The sequence below is a fragment of the Hevea brasiliensis genome, chromosome 12 (genome assembly GCF_030052815.1).
Source record: "Hevea brasiliensis isolate MT/VB/25A 57/8 chromosome 12, ASM3005281v1, whole genome shotgun sequence".
Taxonomy (NCBI): Eukaryota; Viridiplantae; Streptophyta; class Magnoliopsida; order Malpighiales; family Euphorbiaceae; genus Hevea; species Hevea brasiliensis.
This window is the reverse complement of record NC_079504.1, coordinates 2,885,475-2,908,305: the sequence shown is the minus strand read 5'-3', so window position 1 is coordinate 2,908,305 and position 22,831 is coordinate 2,885,475. Positions and strand designations below refer to the sequence as shown.

At 35.8% G+C, this 22,831-nt stretch overlaps 3 protein-coding genes, 1 long non-coding RNA gene and 1 pseudogene across 4 annotated transcripts; 2 read left to right on the top strand and 3 right to left on the bottom strand.

Annotated features, from left to right (window-relative positions):
- The first annotated feature begins 881 nt into the window (after nt 1–881).
- Nucleotides 882–2,873, top strand: LOC110655738 (uncharacterized). Its single transcript, XM_021812173.2, has 3 exons — nt 882–1,307; nt 1,399–1,617; nt 2,456–2,873. The coding sequence occupies exons 1-3, from the start codon at nt 1,035–1,037 to the stop codon at nt 2,510–2,512; spliced, it is 549 nt and encodes a 182-aa protein (XP_021667865.2). The 5' UTR covers nt 882–1,034; the 3' UTR covers nt 2,513–2,873.
- Nucleotides 2,874–3,221: 348 nt separating this feature from the next.
- On the bottom strand, nt 3,222–4,363 carry LOC110655745 (uncharacterized). Its single transcript, XR_002495020.2, has 2 exons — nt 4,230–4,363; nt 3,222–3,640 (listed from the first exon to the last, which is right to left on the bottom strand). It is a non-coding gene; the product is annotated as an uncharacterized LOC110655745 (long non-coding RNA).
- On the top strand, nt 3,946–5,590 carry LOC110655729 (deoxyuridine 5'-triphosphate nucleotidohydrolase). The gene is made up of 3 exons (XM_021812160.2): nt 3,946–4,881; nt 4,986–5,077; nt 5,168–5,590. The coding sequence occupies exons 1-3, from the start codon at nt 4,487–4,489 to the stop codon at nt 5,410–5,412; spliced, it is 732 nt and encodes a 243-aa protein (XP_021667852.2). The 5' UTR covers nt 3,946–4,486; the 3' UTR covers nt 5,413–5,590.
- Nucleotides 5,591–7,153: 1,563 nt separating this feature from the next.
- On the bottom strand, nt 7,154–16,936 carry LOC110655707 (glucose-6-phosphate isomerase, cytosolic 2B). The gene is made up of 24 exons (XM_021812138.2): nt 16,628–16,936; nt 16,375–16,441; nt 16,190–16,266; nt 15,977–16,058; nt 15,850–15,897; nt 15,107–15,262; nt 14,927–15,023; nt 14,741–14,783; nt 14,004–14,071; nt 13,805–13,889; nt 13,391–13,439; nt 13,110–13,182; nt 12,974–13,034; nt 12,254–12,320; nt 11,873–11,929; nt 11,725–11,778; nt 11,458–11,586; nt 10,786–10,849; nt 10,626–10,699; nt 10,251–10,304; nt 10,100–10,168; nt 7,855–7,944; nt 7,635–7,742; nt 7,154–7,469 (listed from the first exon to the last, which is right to left on the bottom strand). Exons 2-24 carry the CDS (start codon nt 16,423–16,425, stop codon nt 7,419–7,421), a joined length of 1,707 nt encoding a protein of 568 aa, XP_021667830.2. The 5' UTR covers nt 16,426–16,441; nt 16,628–16,936; the 3' UTR covers nt 7,154–7,418.
- A 532-nt stretch (nt 16,937–17,468) lies between these two features.
- LOC110655696 (glucan endo-1,3-beta-D-glucosidase-like) lies at nt 17,469–20,207 on the bottom strand (annotated as a pseudogene).
- Between the last annotated feature and the right edge of the window lie 2,624 nt (nt 20,208–22,831).

Sequence of the window (22,831 nt, the reverse complement as noted above, 5' to 3'; positions counted from 1 at the left end):
AAATCTTTTAATAGACCATTGATTTCTGATGCTGTGAGAAATAGCCAAGATAACACCCTCACGAGGAAAGATGAATCATTCTTCTGATTTGGCAAATTTATGGTATTGCTAGCAAAATCTCAACAAGATTAACCCCAAATTGTCAGTTTGGGTGGCTTGGAACACCTTTGAAACTAGAAAATCTAGTTATTCAGCTATCAGTAATCAAAACCCTATTTAATTTGCTAGAGACAAATCACGAGTTGACAAGTTTAAGTGCAGGGTAGATGGTCAATATTAGTGTTGTGAGAGCAAGTTCCTGGTTCTGATTGCAAAGGTGATCTTATAAATTGAAAGAGAGCAACCCAAAATTAATTCTGGATTATGATACCAACTACAAAACGGGTATGACATTTGGAATTAATTAATAAAATGGGCAGTGTCGGTGAGTAGCTGAATCTGATACACTAGGAAACTACTACAGTTTTATGCAATTATTGAATGGGTTATGTTATATGTGGCTTGTGTTTATGCACAGAGACATGTTATGGGTGCGAGGCTCATTCTTTTTTTTTTTTTTTCTTTAATTAACGGTTAGAGATATTTTCGAGCAATTTTAACTTACTAAAAAATTAAATTTCATCTTTAAAATATTGTAATGATATATTCTTTGATATTTATCTAATATATTTAAAATAAATAATTTTAAATTATTTTTAACAAAATTGATTAGAATCTGTTTTTTAATTGTAAAATACCAGAAAGTCAAAACTTTTTCTAAATGTGGACTTCTAGGGTGAGACCCATTTTTCGTCGGTAGCAAAAGAAGAATAGTTAATTAATTAAAAAACATTTACTCATTTAATCCAATCGACTAGCCTTATATATATATAAAAAAAAAGGAAAAATCTACGGCCACCAGCAAGTCGCAAAGCGCATTTACCAAAAATAATTCTCTCTTTCTGCTCTCTCTCTCTCTCTCTCTCTCTCTCTTCACACTCAACTACCAGAGCCATTTGCTACTGCTCTGAGTCTCTGACATTTTTTGTACGAATATGAAGGACAATGATCCCCCAAAAATTACATCAATACCTGCAGCCACAGCCGCTGCCACCACCACCACAACAATAACACCGAAGAAGCATGCCTCCGATGGTTTTCTTTTTCGTAAAACTCGATACAAGTTCTGGGTCTTAGCTGCAATTCTCCTTCTTGCATTTTGGTCCATGTTCACTGGCTCCGTTACTCTCAAATGGTCCACCGGTAACCTTTCCCATCTCAACGACGATCTCGACTTTCCGATCCTCGATGATGATCTCGACATCCTTGTATCTCTCTTTCTTCTCTCCTTTTACTGTTGTTAATTTCTACTGATTTTATTATAATTTTTTTATGTATCTTTTCGTATGAGATGATTAGGAACTGGAGGAGAAAAAGCATTTGGTGAGGCGTATGTGGGATATCTACACCCATAGCTCAAGCACAAAATTGCCTCGTTTTTGGCAAGAGGCTTTTGAAGCTGCTTATGAAGCTTTGGCTAGTGATGTTACTGACATTAGAGATGCTGCCGTTTCCGAGATCGCCAAGCTGTCTCTTCTCTCCTTCAATCCTCACCCGCTTCCCGTTCAATTTACACCAGTAATTAGTCACCAAAACACCCTCTCTTTGCTTATTTAATTATTAGTTATTACTGATATTGGTATGTGCTTGCGTTTTGAGCATGATTAAATATTCTTGTTTTAGTTTTGGATTAATTATTAGGCACTTCCACTTGCCTGGATTAATCTCTATTGGTTGTATTTTTTTTTTCAATAAAGAAACGGTATTGGATAATCCAATTCGAATTTTTAGTTGAGGATGCACATGGGTTCAAAAGTGAATACCAAAATATGCAATGCTTTTATTAAGATTTCTCTTTTCTCTCACCCCCTTCCCTCATTGTTGGCTTTGCCAAGAAAATGGTTTTTTCTAAAACTAAAATCATTCTTCCAAAGTTTACAACTGCATTGAGGGATTTTTTTATTTTTTTTATCTAGGCCCGGTTTACTAATCCACCCACTTATTTGTGTCTTGGTTGTTCACGGAAAACGGGATTTAGGCAAGAATTTCATCTGCATTGAGATAATCAGCATTATTGGTAAATCAAACTTCAAATTCTAAATTTAATATAGCATATTTGAGAATGGAAATACATTTCTTGATTATTAGACATAGCAAATGAATCTAATATTGTGAGGATCTTACTAGATTATGTTGATCAGTCTTCTCAAGTTAGTATCACAATTTATCAACTGCAATAGATATTAGCACTCTCCTTTTATGCTATCTTTTTATATGTTTCTGAAAGTGTGAGAAATTTTGGTTTTAATCAATAGCAAACAACCATTTCAGATTATGCCCTTTATTTTCTTCTATACAAGATGCAAGCGTGTAGCACTGTTCATCTAAAGAATGTAATGTTATTGTGTTTATGTAGGACACAAGCCATGGGTTTGAAGAGTCCCATGCTAAAAGAGGAAAGCAAAAGGTCTAGCCAATAACAGGATATCTTGTTTTTATTTTGAGCATGTTGAAACTTGTTGCGCCTACTCAGAGTTTAACAGGAGGCTGCAACGGATTGGAACTTTACATCATCTGTTACACTGATATAAGAGATCAGTTACGTAACACTCCCATTTGCCAGTCCATTTTCTTCTATAACAATCAATATTATATGCTGAAAGTGATTGTATAAATCTTTCTTTCAAAATAAGTACTGCATACGTACATGTAAATGCCTTTGGACGTTGAACTTGAACTGTTCTTTGTAATGGTCAGAAAAGTAAACAGTATCATCACTTGATTCTCCAGACTTGTAAAATTATAAATGAATATGAATTTCGTTCATCTTTTCATTTCTTGTGGCCTAGAAATTGGGTGCATATATTCTATAGTTAAGCAAACAGCTCGACTCCGAGACTAAAAATTTATAATGGCATAACAAAGAACTGAGAACCTCGAGTCCAAATGGATGTTTTGGTGGTTTGGCTCCCAAGGCATTTCAGCTTTAAGCGCTCTTGAACAAGAACTATTCCCAAGCGCTTAGATATCCAGAATTGCATGACAAAAACATATATCCAAAGAAATCTCCTGAATGAGCCTCCACAATAATTCCATCATTTTTTACTTGGGCTAGCGACAGATGAGCAAGATTGTTGTACGACAAAGATCGAAGAAATGGCCAGGAATGGAAGAACAGGGAGTTTAGATCACATGGATCAAGGTCAATTTGATAATTTTATACTAAACCTCGCTCAAGTGCTCTATTAGATAACTAAGAGGAACTCTTCTGCAGGGATATTACCTAACAAAATGACTTGAGCGGATGAATAGTGCTGCTGTGGTTGCTATATATAGAAGAAAAAAAAAAAAAAGAAGACAACATTTACAGACGATTGAACTAAATTGTATTTACAAGTGTCTTTAGAAAACCCCTGCTAAACTATCATCCGTCTGAATCTCATCCATTATGATCTGATTTCTTTTCCCCTTTTTTCTTTCCACCACCTTTTGAGGACCCATCAGTGCCTACTGTGATATCACCATCAAAGTCCCTAACAACTGCAATGTAAGAATTCATGCCTCCAGCACTGAAACCAGTGGCCATCTGATCATTCAGACTCTGAAAGGCAATTTCAAATAAATCTGCTGTTAGTAAACTCATGATTACGGTTGAATGATCTTAGATTCTCTATCAGAAGCATCTCAGCCATTGGTCTGCATTGTTCCAAGCAGAACTCCAACAAACTAAATGCAGACAATTTTCACCAAATATACTTCATATGCTGCATACTTAAATTATGCATACTTGAAATCGCCAATGCTACTCAAAAAGGCCAATAACAACAAGAATAGTCATGAAGCTACATTTTGAACACTTGATTCAGCAGCTGAAGGATAATAAAAGAGACATGATTCCAATCCGGTGACTGTTGAAATACTCTTTAAATTTACAAATTTGGTGTCTGACATCTAACATATCTATCACTTCTTCATACATGTGTGTGTGTGTTGCCTTAAGCAGAGCAGAAAAATAGTTAAAAAGCTTTAGCCAAGACCTCATATCCTAACTAAACAAATTGCAACATTTCTTCCTTGGCTAAATTCAGGAACTAAATCATAAAACATACAAATAATAACAAAAATTAAAAACGAGACTGGCAAGAAACATGGTCAGTAAAAAACACAAACCAGAGAATTATCATCCAAACCTTAAACAAGCAACAATTCTAGCTCGAGTCCTTGAAGAAAATGAGCTAACAGAGAGAAAGAGAGGCAAGCTACTGATGGCGAGATGAGAGAAAGCAAATGAGGAGAGAGAGTTAACGGAGGGAGATAAATGAAAAAAAAAAAATAAGGAGGGAGAGTTTTTTTGGCGGGAGATAAATCAAAAAAGTGGGTGGGTAGATTAAAACGGTATCCCTAGGTTTGCGTTAACAAGCTCCATAGAGCAGACCAAAAGTTATACATGCTTCCTATCTTCACTACCTCCGTAATCTTCTTATTGAATATGAATGTACGATGTCCCAAAATGCTATGGAGGGAACCCTTCGCGCCATTATTTGGAAAATCTTGGGCGGTTCCTTCTTTATTTAACCCCTCAAATCCAGCACTTCTCACACCCTCTAAGTCCTTTCTTCCCATAATCGCATCTCGCTGCCTTCCAATTGTTCGACGCTCCAGAATGGCTCAAGCAGAAGTTCAAAACAACAGTCCTGAAATCAAAGAGCCGGTTCCCAAGATTCCCAAGCTTCAACAGGACTCTGAAACTCCAATCACTCTATTTGGGGTTAAAAAGCTCTCTGAAAAAGCTATTTTGCCCTCCAGAGCTTCTCCTCTATCTGCGGGCTATGATCTCTCCAGGTATGTTGGCGAAAGGGCAAATTTCCTTGCCTCCCTTTTAATTTATCAGAAGTGTCAAAATATGTGGATTAAATTTTTGGGGGTTTTTATTTTTTGGCGTGTAGTGCAACAGAGACTAAGGTCCCTGCTAGAGGAAAGGCTCTTATCCCAACTGATCTGAGCATTGTCATACCTGAAGGAACATATGCTCGTATTGGTACGTCTCACTTAAAGCCTCACCCTTTTTCTCTGTTAGATGAGTGGATTTTGCTTCCTGGAAATGATTTTTTTTTGTTATTCAATGCAGCGCCGAGATCTGGACTAGCATGGAAGCATTCCATTGATGTGGGTGCAGGTGTGATAGATGCTGATTACAGGGGTCCAGTTGGGGTTATATTGTTTAATCATTCGGATGTGGATTTTGAGGTCAAAGTGGGTGATCGGATTGCCCAGTTGATTATCGAGAAAATCATGACCCCTGATGTTGTGGAAGTTGAGGATTTGGATGCGACTCTGAGAGGTGAAGGCGGGTTCGGTTCAACAGGCATTTGAGTTTGCGTATTATGATCTATGACATCTTTTGTTGTTCCTTTTGTGGAGGACTTTTAGGATAAGAGTAATTTTAGCAAACGGTTGGTTCGCTTAAGGATTGAAAGAAGAAAAAGACCCCTCTTCTGTAAGTGGTTTTGAAGTAAATTTGAATCAAATAGCCTTACCACAAAATTATGCACTTTTATGTATACTTCTTACCCAGAACATACAAGCTAGCTGCTAGTCAGATAATAAATCCAACTGATACAATTGATTAAGGTTTCTGCATTAGCATTTTCAGGAAATCAACTGTTCAAAAGGTATAGTTAGTTCCGGACTAACTGATTTCTTTATAGCGCATATAATGATGCAAATAATCTGAATCAAACTAAATTTCTACCCATTGCTGCATTTAACTATCAATGTATTACGTGAAACAATTAGATACAATTTCATGAATCAAGTGAAGACAATTCCCAGTTTCAGTTGGAATATTAATGGGCATGGGTAAGTCGGACAAATTAGTCTCCTTACCAAAGTTCAATGCAGTGTGCTTGCAAACTGGGAAGCTCGTGCATCTCACCCCTTTCTTAAAACAAACCAAGGGAGTGCCTGTGTCTTCTAAAGACAAGACTGGATAGCTCCTTTATCTTAAGGTGTACCATTGTTGTCTTCATTATGATCGATCTAATCAATTGTTAGGTAGGAGATTTCAAGACAATTATTGGGAGCAGCAGATGTTAGAAGAGGATATGGAGGAGCGCATCTTTTGGAGAAGATTTAGAAAGTCAAGAACTCTGAATGTCTTGTGCATGCCAAATTGCCAATTGATGTTTTCATGCAGATTTTAACTTGAACAGAATCCCCTTTTACACTTAAGAAAGTCGCGCTCCTTTTCCTTGCAACCCACCCCCATACACCCATATCAAAAGCCCGGTGAAGAGGACAATATATTATCATTTTCCTCCTACCAGTAATTGCCTCTCGTCGGGTCCGTTTCATTCAGCTCCTGGCCATTTTTTACAGTCAACTTGGCCTGCTTTTGATTAAAAGAAAGTCAGTTTGATCTCATGCAAGCTTCGCTTCAGTATCTTTGCGATTTGTGAATTTTACGTACTCCCCTAGGCAATCATTTGTGACTGTTGAACTCAGGAGCCAGAGCCACCCGTGCACATAAATTATCATTAGTCCTTGCCACTGCTTAGTGGGATAAATTTTGTATAACGTTACAGTCTTTCAATTTAAAAATATAACATAAAACTCTTTCAATTTTTAAATTTTATATAATAAAATCTCTCTAATATCTAATTATCAATTTTTTAGTTAAATGCTGATCTAAATAGTTTTAGCACAGAGCTTAATCAATATTTCTCTTTTCTTTTTTAAGTTGTATAAATTAAATTATTTTTCTGCAAATTGAATGATTTTTCGGGTGCAGAGAGAATAATTTTACAATTTGAATAAGAGAGAATAAAGAAATATTGACTAAGAGTCATGCAAGAGCTGTTCACATCAGTTTTTAATTAAAAAATTAATAATTAAAAGTTAGAGATATTTTACTGTGCAAATTTTGAAAGTTTAGGGAGTTTTATGTTACGTTTTAAAGTTTAATGACTATAATGTTATAATCATATAAGTTCAGAGATAGTTATTAAAATTTACCTCTGCTTATTGGGATCACTGTTCTCAAGAAACAATGCCCAGGATAATGTTCAAATGTTGGCATGGCTCTTCAAAGCTTACTATAAATATAATGGACTCGTTTGAGACATACCACTGGATGCGTATCTTTTATTAGGGATTCATGAACAAAATTACATGGAAATTCACACCATGATAGTTAATGTGCATGCCAAATTTTATGCATATAATCATGGCAGCCATGTCTTGTTGAAAAAGGATCTTAAACACTAGGAGTCTCAGCAACTTGAGGCAACGGACGTATGCCAATATTCAAATATACTGACAAAATGAAGCCAAAAACCTTCCCGTTCATCAGATAAAATAGTGAGTCGTAGTGGCCAAATTCATATCCGAGGTAGAAGAGTCTGAGGATTGGCTAGGACATCCGAACTTTCCTGCCAAGTATAGTTCCATTTCAGTGATAATGCCACGATGTTTCCTCCCTAGTCATTGTGCCACATTCTTTTTTTATTTTTTAAGTCTTTAATGAACTTCCTATAACAGTGTTGCACAATATGTTGGCTATCTATCCTTCTTCCAATCTGAATACTCAGCCTTACCTCTAAGTATCTTGTTAGTATTGTTGTAGTGCTGAAGTTAAAGCCCTCAACTGGTTCTCCCTTTGTACGAGATGCATTAAGTTGCTTTCTGACTTGCGTAGCCAGCGACTGTTAAAAAATTGAAGCAGATACGATTAGATATATGTTAAGTAAAAATACTAATCTTGGAGAAGCATACTCACGTAGCAAGGAATTAATCACATGGGGTATCCTTAGTTACCTTCCCTAACTCAACTCCCCACTGGTCAAATGAATTGATTCCCCAAATGAAGCCTTGCACAGCTACTCTATGTTCATAGATTGCCAGTAACTGAAATTGAAAGCCAGATTTTATTGCAACTAGGCAGCATATATAGAATATCTCAATACATAATTGCACCAAGTAATTTATGAGAAATGGAACTTCTAAGCACGTGAGAATGTGAAATCGAACCCAAAAACTAAGAGGCATCTGAGTAAGCTAGCAGAAAAGTGTAGACCAAGAAAGGCAATTGGGGGTACAGACATTTATTCCTTTATCATTGATTACGTGCATTGAAGTTACAAGTACCAAGTCAGAATTACATGCCACTTCTATTCTCGTGCATATGTTTTTTAACTTTACCATGGGAAATTTGTCTGAATTATTTAATAAGATTCTAAACTCAAAAAAAATGCCTGATGAATGGAGGAGTATTTTAGTACCTATTTTTTAAAATAAAGGAGACATACAAAGTTGCTCAAACTATAGGGGAATTAAACTCATGATCCATATTATGAAGTTGTCGGAGAGAGTTGTGGAGTATCAACTATGTCATGATACTTCTATCTCTCTCAATCAATTTCGCTTCATGCCCGGTCGTTCAACTATGAAAGCGATCTTTATCATTAGAAACTTGATGGAGAAATATAGAGATGTGAAGAAAGATCTACACATATTTTTTATTGATTTGGAGAAGACTTATGATAGTGTTCCAAGAAATGTCTTATGGAGTGTGTTAGAACAAAAGAGGGTATCTATTATATACATACAAGTGTTGAAAGATATGTATGAATGAACAACTACTATTGTGCGCACAGTGAGAGGGGACACGAGAGATTTTCCGATCTCAATTGGATTACACCAAGGATCAGCTATAAGCCCTTACTTTTTTACATTAGTTTTAGATGAATTGACGAAACATATACAAGATAGTATTCCTTGGTACATGATGTTTGCGCATGATATTGTTCCGATAGATGAGACACGAGAAGGAGTCAATAGAAAGCTAGAGCTTTGGAGAAGTACTCTAGAGTCAAAGGGCTTTAAGTTAAGTAGAACGAAGACAGAATACATGCATTAAAAGTTTAGTGAAGGCCAAACTGGTAATAGGGAAAGAGTTAGTTTGAATGGAGTGGTACTGTCCCAAAGTAATCACTTTAAATATCTCGGCTCAGTCCTTCAAATAGATGGGGGATGTGAGGAGGATGTTAGTCATAGGATTAAAGCCGGATGGTTGAAGTGAAGACATGCCACGGGAGTTTTATATAATCGCAAGATTCCTAATAAGTTGAAAGGAAAATTTTAACGTACAGCCATACGACTGGCTATGTTATATGGTAGTGAGTGTTGGGTACTGAAGGAGTCGTATGCGTCTAAGATAAGAGTTACAGAGATTGTTAAGGTGGATGAGTGGCCATACTAGACTAGATAAAGTCCGTAATGAGAATATTAGAGAAAATGTAGGAGTGGTGCCAATTGAGGATAAATTGAGAGAAGGGAGATTGAGGTGGTTTGGTCATGTGAAGCGTAAACATACGGAGGCTCCAGTAGACAAGTAGAGTACATCAGGTTAGAGGATAGAAAGAAAAAAAGGAGTAGACCTAAATTGACTAGGATGAGAGTAGTACAACATGACCTAGAAGCATTACACATTTCTGAGGATTTAACCTAAAATCGTTTAGAGTGGAGAAAGCGAATCCATATAGCCGACCCCAAATTTTTGGGATAAAGGCTTAGTTGAGTTGAGTTGAGTTGTGTTGAGTTAGAGTATTAATACTAGCATGAAGTAGCTAACACAATTCCCACAGAAACTAGATTCCAACACAAACTATTAGGCATAAAAAAGTTCAGGCTGCCATATTGTAAAATAAATGAATATCTGCACATGAATGCTAAATCATCATACATGTTAACCATTTCAAGGAAACTCAAGTACGACAAATAAACACTAATACTAGTGATGAAATTCTCAGGCCGGGGGGGGGGGGGGGGGGGGGGCATGGGGTTCCGGATGGACCTACCAAAATGGCCTAAGTTATTTAGGTTTGGTGGCCTAAAACTAAGTTATTTAGATTTGGTGGCCTAAAACTTTATAAGCCCTTCATTTTCTTGTTTGCTGCCAATGTGGGATTGTCCACATTCCAACAACCAGCAATTTCCACTCCATGATTGCTTGGAAAAAATAAGCATCAACCATTCCACTAACAAGTAAGAAACCACAAACCTGTCCAATTTTGTAAGCGTCCAATGATGAAAGCAGAATACTGAGAGAAGGCCTATTGCCAGAGAAGGTCTGGAAAAAAGATTATGCAGAAGCTAAGAATAATCAACTGGAAGTAAAGCAACAATTAATTGAGGAGCTGCAAACATTAAACCTTGTGAGGAATTAGATGCTGCTGGACATTCTCATTTTGCAACTGCTCTGCTGTCTGCAAAAGACCAACTTTAATAAAATATTTGGACGTAATTATGAAGTAAATGGAAAAGTATCTTGTACCATAGCATGCAGATACATACTTGCTCTTTTTATCTTTCTATTCCTTTTCATCCGAAGTATACAGGCAAATTTACAAGGAATGCCATGAAAAAAAAATATAACACCTTGTAATTAGGAGTTAATGTGATCACTTTTAAACCACAAGTTTTATAGAAGATTAAAATTTTTCTTCATTATTTAAAACGAATACAAAATGATTTTTGACATCAATTGTTGATAACTATAACATTGATAAGAGAAAGCATAAACATACCTTTCCATAAGCAAGAGCATCTGGCTGTGCAAAAAAGTTAGACATGAGTTCATCATGGTTATTCACAACCTCCCCTGTCAAAAAAAAAAAATTCAAGTTAAATAAGCATGCCTCACAAATCCTTCAAAATCTGAGCTTCTGATATAAAAATTTACAAAACCTTCGAGGTATACAGGTTGCTGACTCTTCACAACACCAATAAAATCACAGGGAATTACACGTCCCTGAAGATTCAAGAAGAAAAAAATAGCATTAATACACCTTGCAATGCATTGTCAATTGAATAAAATCTTAAATCTGCACACAGTGGAAGAAAAACCCCATGTTGCTTCATATGACCATAGAGATTCTCAATTTTAGCAAAACAAAATGTGTGATGGGAATAATGTTTGAGGCCATACAAGCATGATGCATTGATGCGATGAGCATTTAGTCAATTTTATCAAAACAAATGCAATCTTAATTGAGTAATGTTTATGGGAAAATCTTGCACCAAAACATAACCTTCATCAAGTTGGAGAACAGAATGCATTCACTGACCATAATCCTAAAATTTTTTACCCCTGTAATAGGAAAGTAAAGTTAATGTGATAGTAGTCAGGTGCAGGAGTGATCACATAGAAAAAGGTAAAGCCCTGAATACTTGGAATTTAATGGCTCAAGTAATTATTCTGGAAGTTAATAGCAGAACACAAAGCATCTTCCCAAATTGGAACAAAGATTCAGGGAATTGATCCATATTTCAATAAAAATTGAAATCAAAAGGTCCCATGCAGTTTTCCATTGATCAAAAGTTACTTCTATCAATTGTATAACAAAATGCGGGAGTCACCTGGTGAATTAGCTGATAAAAGCTGTGCTGACCATTTGTCCCTGGTTCACCAAAATCAATTTCACCAGTCTCAAAGGGAAGTGGCACACCATCAATAGATACCCCCTTGCCATTACTTTCCATGCTAACCTAAATTGAAGTAAATTAACAATAAGAAGCAGAATTCAATTCTTTTAATGAGAGAGAGAGAGAGAGAGAGAGAGAGAGAGAGAGAGAGAGAGAGAGAGAGAGAGAGAGAGAGAGAATTGGGAGCACTAGTGGACTTGCCTGTTGAATATGTGGGGCAAATTTTTCCAAGGCTTGGGAATAAGGTAAAATGGCCTGAAAGATTATTCCAATGGCTTACGGGGTGACCCTTATTTGGGAAAATAAAATAAGTGGTAGTTCAAATAGGATACAATGAAAAAGTACTCACTCTTGCAGGATATCCAAGAAATGAAACATTCCATACGCTCAACAAACCTAAAAGTACCTGCAGGGCAAAAGTGATGGACATCTAATTCAGAATTTTATAAAGCATATCCAGGATGCATATCCCAATGACCATCAAGATAATCTACCAAAAGGATAATGTAGACATAATCTAATTGTTTGCATTAATGAAGCCAAAACATGAAAGACTTAAGAGTAGATCTCAATGAATGCAATGCTTCAATAAGATCCAAATCACTTGTCATTCAAACAACTAACAGCTTGATTCTCCCTAGAGCACACCCAAAGCCAGAAGTAGTGAACAATACTGACAAATAAAATCAAAACTATTGATCAGATAAGGTTCATGGTACTGGGGCCTTACAGGAATATTTTTCTCAAATGACGCTGAAGAGAAGTGTTGATCAATGCTTGATGCTCCTTTCAAGAACCTTAAAACAACAAAATAAAAAGATCTTAGTATCTTAGGGAAATGAAATCATAAGAAATAACTACATATTAATTGTTATATTAGCGAAAGGGTATGGTTAGAAATTATAGCTCTGTGCTGAGAACAATAAAACAAGCATATGCATGTCATACATCAACACCTCAGATCAGGAATTCTTCGCTTACAATCACTAAAACAATATTGAAAGAGGCATACAAACGTAACTCCAAAAGACATAAATATATCAGATGTGTTCATTTTTGTTTACACTCTGTTCATGTGGAATAATTTCAACTTCATCCTCACTGCTCCTATTATCAAGGAAAAATAAAGCAATAAATTGTCCAATCACCATTTGACTAAAATATAATGCAGCTAATGAATCACACATCCCTCACGGCAACCCAATCAAGGAAGAAAAGGGGGACAAAAAGGAAAGAAAAGAGAAAAAGAGCAAAAACAATACGGAGAGAACATATTATGTGTCACTCAAGATTAGTAACAATGAAGAAGATTTCTTTAAATCCCAGTTTTCAAACTTCCAATAATGAAAAGAAACAAATTTTAAATTCAACCAAATCTGCAGAGCATGCAGCACTTAATTGTCAGAAATTCAGAAGTAGAAAGAAATAAAATGATTGGAAGCTACCGTACTTCTCAACAACAGAGAAACCATATTGGAGAGACAAAGGCAATACACCAACAGCACTGCAAACTGCAACAACAATCTAATTAAGTTCAAACATCAAATTGATCACAGTGTTATCCTAGAAAAAGGGAATAAACTTACCACTATACCTGCCACCAACCCAGTCCCAGAATGCAAAAGCATTATTAGGATCAATACCAAACTTTTCTACAAGCTGCATTCTTAAAAGGAAAAATTGAAGATATGCACAGCCAAATAAAAAATTGTACTCATAATATATAGTTGATATGCTTAACTACTTTGTTCATGGGCATTTCTTTTCAGTTCACCCACACATGAATATATAGAGAGGGATGGTAAGACCACGTCTACCAAATTATGCTACAAAGAAATGAACAATAAAAAAAGGAGGATAACTGTACCATAAGATTTGTGCTAACTGCCACCATGTGCTTTGCAACCGCAGAAGGTCTGCAAAAATTTTAGAAACAACTTACATGTTACAATCATATGGCCGACCCCAAATTTTTGGGATAAAGGCTTAGTTGAGTTAAGTTGAGTTGAGTTACATGTTACAATCAAAAGAAGAGATGGTACAATTTCAAAATGCATGCATCATAATACAGTAGATCATAAGTAGATTATTTGCAAGCACTCTAAGATGATGGCGCATGCCTCATTTAACCTTAATATGCATTGATTTCCCCACTTCAAAATCCACTATCAGTTTTTCTTTCGATTCCAAATTGTTCCATACTGAACACCACATTCTAAGTCATCCAGAGATAAATATTTCCAGAACTACAAAAAAACGTGCAGCAAGTTTTTGCACTTACCCAAGTTCTTTTGAAATCCATGCCCTTAGTGTACATGCATTCAGCATAGTTTCAGCAGTAGTAAAAGTTTTAGAAACCACAACAACTACAAGTAAAAGCCAAAAAACCCAGAATTACAATTTGAAGCCAGAAAACAAAGCTCTAGTTAAAAAAAAAAAAATACAAAGATACAAGAACAAACAAAGAATTAATTATTTACCAAGGGTAGTTTCAGGACTTAGGCCAGCAGTATTTCTAGCAACATCAATTGGATCAACATTTGCAAGACTGACAAATATAAACAAAGATTACATTGCATCATAGAATAATATGTAATGGGTTGCAAGATGCGGTCATAAGTACAAACATTTCTGACGAATATTCATCCACCATAAGCACCACATCTCTTTTGAGAGGATGCCATGTCACAACTTGTGCACCGTGCACGGTTCATCATATGAAATACTAAACCTGGGGAATGAGCAATGTGCAATAATGTCTCTGGTAGAATAAATCTCGCATTTACAGGTTCTCCATATCCCTCCTCTCAGAAAAAACAGAAAGAAGGAAAATAATAATATACATATTGGTAGCTCTTTTTAGTCTCATCCCTTGCAAAGTTGAAATGCATTAACACTTAACATTATTTCTCAGAATCCTACAAAATGTTGAGACATTAGAATTTAGATAACATTTCCAACTTCTATGTTTCCTTTAGAAATCAATGCAATGGACATGGAAGTTGGATTTTACTGGAAAAGCACAATATCTTTCCATTGATGAAGGCAAGTGGACCTCTGCCAAAAACCTTAAACTCTGTAGCCTTGCTTTGTGTGGGAAAGAGTTCAGAAAACAAACACTAGGAGTAAAACAAAAACATTAACAAACAAAGATCTGCACAACAATATCACGCCATTGATAGAAATTGCAAAGTTATAGTGATATATAAGTACTTACAATCGCAGCTGTCGGCCTTCTGCATATTTGCTAGCCTCTGAATCTGTATATTTCCATCAGTAAATAATTAATGCTTTAGGCAAGCTTTCCCATAAAACAAAATCAAATTATATTAGAAAAACAGAATTGAACCAAAACAAGAAAAAACACTGAGCAGCAACTTTAATAAAGGAAGCATCAGTGTACCTGTTTGAAGAGCATTGTGCACAAAAAGAGGCCCTAAGAAGCTGCCACCAATACCAATGGCAATAACATTAGTCAGTGGTTTACCTGTGGCTCCAACCTACCAACATTAGACTGTTACCACACCACTCAGGCAGGCATACTGTATGAAGACTTGAACTAAGAAGAACAACAGCAAATTACCCAAGAACCATTGCGGACTTTCTCAGAGAACTCCTTGATCTTGTCAAGAACATTCCAAACATCTGGTACAACATTCTTGCCATCACTGTTTATAACTGCATTCCTTGCAGCACGAAGAGCAACATGAAGGACTGACCTATTCTCTGTGCTGTTGATCTGAAGTGCCACCCAAACATGAAGCCAAGTAGAAAAAAAAAAAAAAACAGTAATTTCAAGAGTTTGAAGAAATGTCAAAACACGTAAATCTGCTCAAATTCATAACAAATAGTTAAGATCCACATTGATAGGGGTAATGTGCCCTTATATGACTTTGGGTACTCCTCCCCTCCGCCCTTGAGCTAGCTTACGAGGTGAGTTAGGCCCGGCCATTTTCTTAAAATAGTATCAGTGCCTCTCCAATTAATGTTTGGGTCTCCAGTGTTCGGTCTGGGTGTGAGGCGTGTGTTAAGATCCTAGCCCTTATATGGGTAGGGGTACTCTCCTCTCTCCCTAGCTTTTGGAGCTTTTGGAAGTGAGTTAGGCTCGGTCATTTTCTTAAGACAAATATGCAAGGCATGAAGACTTCCCAGTTAAATCAAGAACTTAGACACCTGGCCACCATAACAAACTATTGAAAAAACAAGGGAAATTTTTAACAGACCCAATGTCTTCATGTAAAATAATGTGTGTATGTGTGTGTATGCAAATTTGACAGAAGCTGACATATGAGAGTCGAATTATGGCGGAAAAAAAAAATGACTTACACGCTCCCCATTAAACATGCAATGAATCTTTTCCTTGAGATGAACTGCCTGCATTAAGAGGCAAGTATAATAAGAGAAATATGTTACTAATAACGCTACATCCAACACAGAAAGAACCCAACTTCACCTCTGCTAAGTTATAGAGCTTATCCACTGTGTCAACAGTGGCTTGTTGCCGTGAGTAGTCAAGCACGATTCCATCAAACTCGCTATGGACAATAGAACCCGCGTTAGGGGGAGAAAAAAAGAACCTTCTAGCACCAATTCTCTGATAATTGCCCAATCTTTTCACCGTAATATCAAAATGTGAGAGATAAGGGAAGGAACTGCTGAAACATACATCATCATTGACTTGCATCGCTCTGTATCGCTCAACAAATCGCGTAAATGGGTCTTCTTAATGTCCTCAACATGGGCCTACACAAATGGATGAGTTTATTGTATCAAATACCGATTGCTAGTAATAATCATCTTTTGCCAGTTTCTATTAATACAAAGCAATGAGCTTCTTTTCTCTTTTTTCACCTTCAAATTCTTCCATGGCTGGGTGTCGCAGATTAGAGCCGATGAAGCCATCTAAAATTAAAATAAGCTAAAGCCATTAAACAAAAAATATATATCAGAATTTAGCTGATTTCATTATATCCACTTTCATTTTCCATCAGGCAATTCAACCGTCAAATATGGTTGCATCTACAACAAGTAATAAACAATCAAATGGTCAACCAAATCATCTAGTTGAATCAATTGATGAAGCTAAAAGAGAGCGGCTAGATACCTCTGAGAGAGAGAGGGAGGATTAGATATGCTGGAAGAGGATCCTGAGAAGAAATTTGTTTCCTCAAGTGAGTATTAAAAGACGGATGGTGAAAGGAAAAACAAAGAAGCTTCGAGGAATGGCGAGGAAAAGCCAAGTGTTAAGCTAGTCGAGGCAAGAGGGCATCTCTACTATCGATGCGGATCAGATGCAGTGGCTGGTCGGTTCAGAATTTACACCCACGGATTTTGGCCTTGATTGCGACTCACGTACACAGGTTAGTCGAGAGAGGGTAGCACGCGCTTGAATCCTAAGCTTCTTCTTCTTTTTATTTTATTGTTATTATTATTCTCTCTGTTTTGTTGAGCTTCCACTTGTGGATGTTTGCTCGGGCCAGCCATCGTCTCATTGTTGTGTTGGGTAAGGTACTGTTGGGCTCATTTGGGCCCAGCATTCTATTTTTTTATTGAACCCAATTTATATTTTTGAAAATAATTTTAATATTATCAAATCAAAACTGATTGATCTCTCCATGTTCTGTGTACGGATGGAGGAGAAATATTCTAGTACGTAAGTTTTTAATTTTCATAGAAGAAAGAAAATGGGCCAAAATGGAAATTTTCAAAACTGATGAGACTAGATATAGCAAAATACATAAAATTCATTGCTTGCTTGCTTGAAATGGTACTAATAATAAATGTCCAAGGAACCCCTTGGGTGTGCTATTTATGCAAACAGGAACTAAAAGGGTTATATTTTTTTAGATGGAAAATAAAAGGATTAGAATTAATATGCTCTTCAGTAAATGAAAACATAAATACAATAATAAATTTTCAGGTAGACCTGCATCGGAATCCATCCATATAGAACCACAAAACTTCTGCATTAACCTTGTACACTCTCAAATCTCAATTCACATATACATGGATTTGTCTTCTAACTCCAAAGGAATATATTAAAATGTCTTCACGAGCATCACATAATAATTGGAGCAGGGAAAGCGAGAGATTTACTATTTTTTCACGCAACCAATCTACTTGTAAAAGATATGCCTTCTCTATTAGGAGAGAAAAAGACAGTCTAACTGTTGATTGATTTATATATAGTTGTTTTCCCTCAAGTTTTCAGGCACTTCCACCAGGATAATTGCAAGCATTATAGCCTACAATACAGAAGAGATCAAGAATGAACATTGATACATTAGCATCCATGTAAAGAGATGTTCAGAAAATCTTTTACTTTCCAGAAAGCACGCTTCAGTAAACTTACTGGGATTTTTAGACGAAAGAGTGGCGGTTTGCGAGAAATCACAGTTCCATGGATTTCTGCCAGAAGTTTGGTAGAGGAGATTCATTGCATACGGAGAATGTGATTCTACTGTATTCGGTTCAAAGCAAGCCCCACCTGGTTGGATTGGACTACAGTCAATCCCCTGTCCACAAGCATAATCCAAATTTGCCTGCAATTGGGCATTGGAGACGCCAGCCTTTGGCACACACCATGTTGCTTTGTTTGGCCTTGGTGATGGAGTTACCGGGGTTTTTGGCGTAGATGGAGTCTTCAAGCATAATATCTTGTGTTAATAAAGCTTTTACGTATAGAAAATTCTAGTTCCTAATTAGAAGGCAAAGAAAACAAATGCCAGTTTTTGGCGTAGATGGAGTCTTCAAGCATAATATCTTGTGTTAATAAAGCTTTTACGTATAGAAAATCCTAGTTCCTGATTAGAAGGCAAAGAAAACAAATGCCAAATAATGAGAGAAAATTTTTGAAGCCTCGCTGAAATGAGCAATTGGTCCTGACCTGGTTACTCTTGGAGAGACCAACATCGTAAGTCATGGTGAGATCAGGCTTGAAAAGTCCAAACGCTCGCTCCGAGGCAGGTCCAGGTTTCAAGTCTTCATCAGAGCAAAGAGATGTATCTACTGATTTCCCTGGCATCAATGGGGTGCCCACCAGGGATCTGAGGTGTGCAATCAAATTACCATTGTAAGCTTTAGCATTCTCAATACTAGGCCCTAATTCATTGCTGTCTCCCTTGTATGGCCACCCAGTCTCAGCCACTACAATCTCCACATTCTTAAATCCCTTGGAGCTCAACGCAGAATGAACAGCATCAACCTGAGAGTAATTACGCAAATTGTGAGAGGCCTAAGTAGTAAATGCTGCGTCAGTAAAATCACAAAACGTGTTTTGGGGGAGTAAGTCATTCCCGTGAACGAAATTCTGTAATTTTCATCATGGTTCAGCTCACCTGAGCATCGAACATGTTCATGTACTTGATCTTTGTGTTTGCGTCAAAACGTCCTGCGTTCGCTTGGAAAAGACAAAAGGCGAGAGTCTCGGGCCTCGGATCGTTCCTGTAAGCAAAGTACGGGTACGGATTGATCGCGAAAGGTGAACCCGTGGTATTGTTAAACTCCTATAATAAACCCATCATCAAATCCCCGTAACTGGGATCAAAACTTCCGGTTGATGGTGGCTCTGATTGCTTCAGCACCGCCATCGAGTGAACTGTAGAGACCTTAATCTTGCCCCCCAGAGACACTGCACTCAAAGCATTTTGGACATTTTGCATTGCCGGCAAAAACTTCGTCATGAGATTCTGGTCACCGCAGGTCATTACCTCGTTGCCAATGGTGATGAGAATGATTTTGCTCGCTGGATAAAATGGAACCACGTTGGTGTTGACCCAGTTCTTGGCGAAGTTGGGATCTGAGCCTAGTGAAGTAATATCGCCATTGGAGGCTCCGATAAGGAATCCGATTCCGGTATTGGCTAAGGCTTTGATTATAGCAGGGTCTGACCCGTATAATCTGACCTTTTGGATTGAAGTCGATTGAAGAAGGTTCGCCGTGGCTGCTGGCGGTGGGAGGTTGTCCGCAACTTGGCCATAGTTTATGCTGATGAATGATTCCGAGTCTGCAAGGAGGTATAAATAAATAAATAAAACCTTGTATCTGTTCAGTGTTCGTTTTCTAGTATTTCTTAGCAGCCGAATAGAAATATCTTTTGGTTGAACAGAGTTCAAAATCCAGCTAGCCGTTACGTTTCAAAAAAACTAGCTAGTTTTTAAGAAGCAGAGGAATTAATAGAGAAAACGAGAGGTTCCCCTGCTAGATACAATTGGAAATGCCTGATAAAGAAAATACAGAGTTCTTGGCTGGAAACTGAAAACTAAAAATGTTATTTATCATTTTATCACCAAGATTAGTAAGTTTGGCTGAAGAAGAAATCCCAGATATTAACCGGGTACTATTTAATTAATTTAAGAGAAAAGCACAAACTTACTTGCGATGCTTACAGCCTGTAAGAGAGAAAGAAGGAGGAAAGCAAGTGTATAAGGATGCACCGCCACCCATGATTGAGGAGCTGTCTCTGTTTTTTAGCGCTCTTTGAAGGTGAAATAGGCAATAAATATAGAAGATGCTAAAGCCTCGTGGAAGCAAAACCGTAAAGAAAACTTTCGGTGGGCAATTACTTTTCAAAAGGTACAGTAAATTTCCCCACCTACTACAGAATTAGAATCCAGAGAAACTTGAAGCTCTTGCATGCACGGAGCTATCAACAATCTACCAGGAGAAGTTTCTATGACAGTCATACAAAATGCAACCTAGAGAAATGTTGTGGATGTGTAAGTGACGCCTCTTGCAGGTAAAGAAACTTAGGCCTGGCTAGTCGTGGTTAAATTTAGACCGAAATCTACGATTTTGTGAAATTTACTCTAGGGTGCTTAAGAGTATCGCATGATTTAATTGTTTAATTCACAATTACTTCTGTTAAAATAGTCTAAACCAATTTGATTTGATTCCCTTTTACTATTTATTTTTATTTATTATTTTTCTGAAGTTGACTCAAACAGATTTTGATTCAAAAGGTTTATAAGATTTAATTTAGCGGTTTTTTTTTCTCTACAAAATAAAAAATTAATTTTAACCCTAAACTGAATTAATAAATTTTAATGCAGTTCTAAAGGAGAGATAACTAAATTTAAAGTAATTTTATTTTAAATTACATGGATTCTGATTTTAATTTGAAATCAAACGTATTTGCTTCAGACTTTATAGCTGGAGTATACTGAATTTGCTATTTGTATTTTTGATCCTCGTGTTTAGCGGGAGAAAGAACCAAAAAAAGTTGAGATTAATTTGCAGGAAAAGGATGATCCGGCCCCAGCTTTATGTTCTGCTGCAGCCAATCACATAGCCTCTGCGGAAGTTAACTAAAGGATTTTTTTTTTTTTTTTTTCCTTCTCTGCTAAGAAATGACAATCGACACACATTAATTCATTCCCAATGCACTGAGGAGCTTTCGAGAAAGAAAAGCATATTCAATTCATTTGAGATTGATAATTGACGGAAACACAAAGGTGAACTGTTGCATTTCAAAAAAAAAACAAAGGTGAACTGTTTAGGAATGTGGGTATAATTGGTGCACAAGTATACCTTTGAAATAAACAAAAACTTTTGAATCCATGACGGCTCACGCTTAACTCCGGGTAGACCTCGACGTTGACCAATTCTGGTTCTAAAGTAGATCGAGCTCGACTCAAGTTAATGGTTTATGGACTCGAATCGGTTATGAGTCTTATACATAGAGTTAGTTTTGGTTCCCTTACACCGTTGAAGCTAATCGATGATTCGACTCGATGATGGTGACATTTTAGGTACGAGGATGCTATGCAGATCGAATAGTTTAAAAACGAAACCACTTCAAACCGAAAACTTGAACCATCATTAAATCAGACCATATTCAAACATAAACCAAAATCGATTTGAATAGGTTAATACAGGTCTGATTTTGATTAATTCTTTTTTTTTTCACTTATTATTTTTCTTTAAATCTATCAAAATAATTATTTTTTAAAATAATTACAATTTAAATTTTCATTCAAATATATTACTTTAATATTTTTATTTTATAAAACTAACATATTTTTCTAAAAAAATTATAGTACATATTTTTTGTTAATTTAATACGATTACAATTTTACACTTTAATAGTTTAAATTTACAAAACTATTATATTTAAAAAAATACAAAATTATTATGTTTTAAAAATTATAATATAAATATTATTATACATTATTATTTTTTATATATAAATAAAATCATATAAATTATTATGTTCTTTGTGACACTGTTTTTGCCTTGTACAAAATCGCTACTATGAATAGCGTTTTGAACTATGCTTTGGACAAAATTACTATTATTGAGTAGCGTTTTAGACTGTATAATTATGAGCACTATTTTAACATAAAAATATTATTATGAGTAGCGTTTTGAGCATAAAAATACTATTATGAATAGTGTTTTAAATATTAAAAAGCCTGTAATAGTAGCGTGGTCTTTGACGCTATTTTAATTAGTATTTTGGACATTAAAACGCTACCAATACTAGTGTTATTATATTTACACACTTTTTTAATTAGCGTCATAACTTTTTGATTTTTTTCTAAAGGAATGTGCCAACATAAGGTGTTCACAAGAAAATTCAGTGGAAACTGGACAGCCATCAGACATGCAGTATTTTTTTTTTCTTTTTTTTTTTTAATTACCTGACGATAAAACCTAAAATCACATATTATTATCTAAGTATTAGAATATTTTAATTATTACAAAAGAGTTTTACCGAATTTAAATATACATAAAAGGATTAAAAATTCTTTTTATAATTATTTATATAATTTTCTATAACTTATTTCTTTTTTTTTAAGTAGAGCAATAAGAGATAAATTTAAATAATTTAATTAATTTTTTAACCACTATATAAAATCTTAAACCGAAAAGAAAAGTGGGTGTAAATTTTAATAGATAAAATTTAAAATTTATTTTATAAAAATTAAAAATTAAAAAACTCCACGTCAGAAAAGGTTTTATGAAACTACTGTTAATAAAACAAGAAAAGTGGAATAATCTTTAGCAATATTCGACGAATATTCAAGATCTCATATCGATTATGAATGGCGTATATAGATGATTTATATGAATTAACATGTTATAATAAAATTATTATAATTTTATTAAAGATGTATTTTTATTGAATAATCTTTCACGTGTTTTATTTTTTTAAGTTGTTCTAGTATTTAGCTTGTGCAGAGTTTGTTGCAGCAAAGTTAGTAGTATCTTTGATTTGTTTGGCAGTTGAGTGTTTTTAGGATTTTATGAACTGCTATCCTATTTTATTGTTATTTTGCTGTTAGAATTAGCTCTATATAAAGAGCCC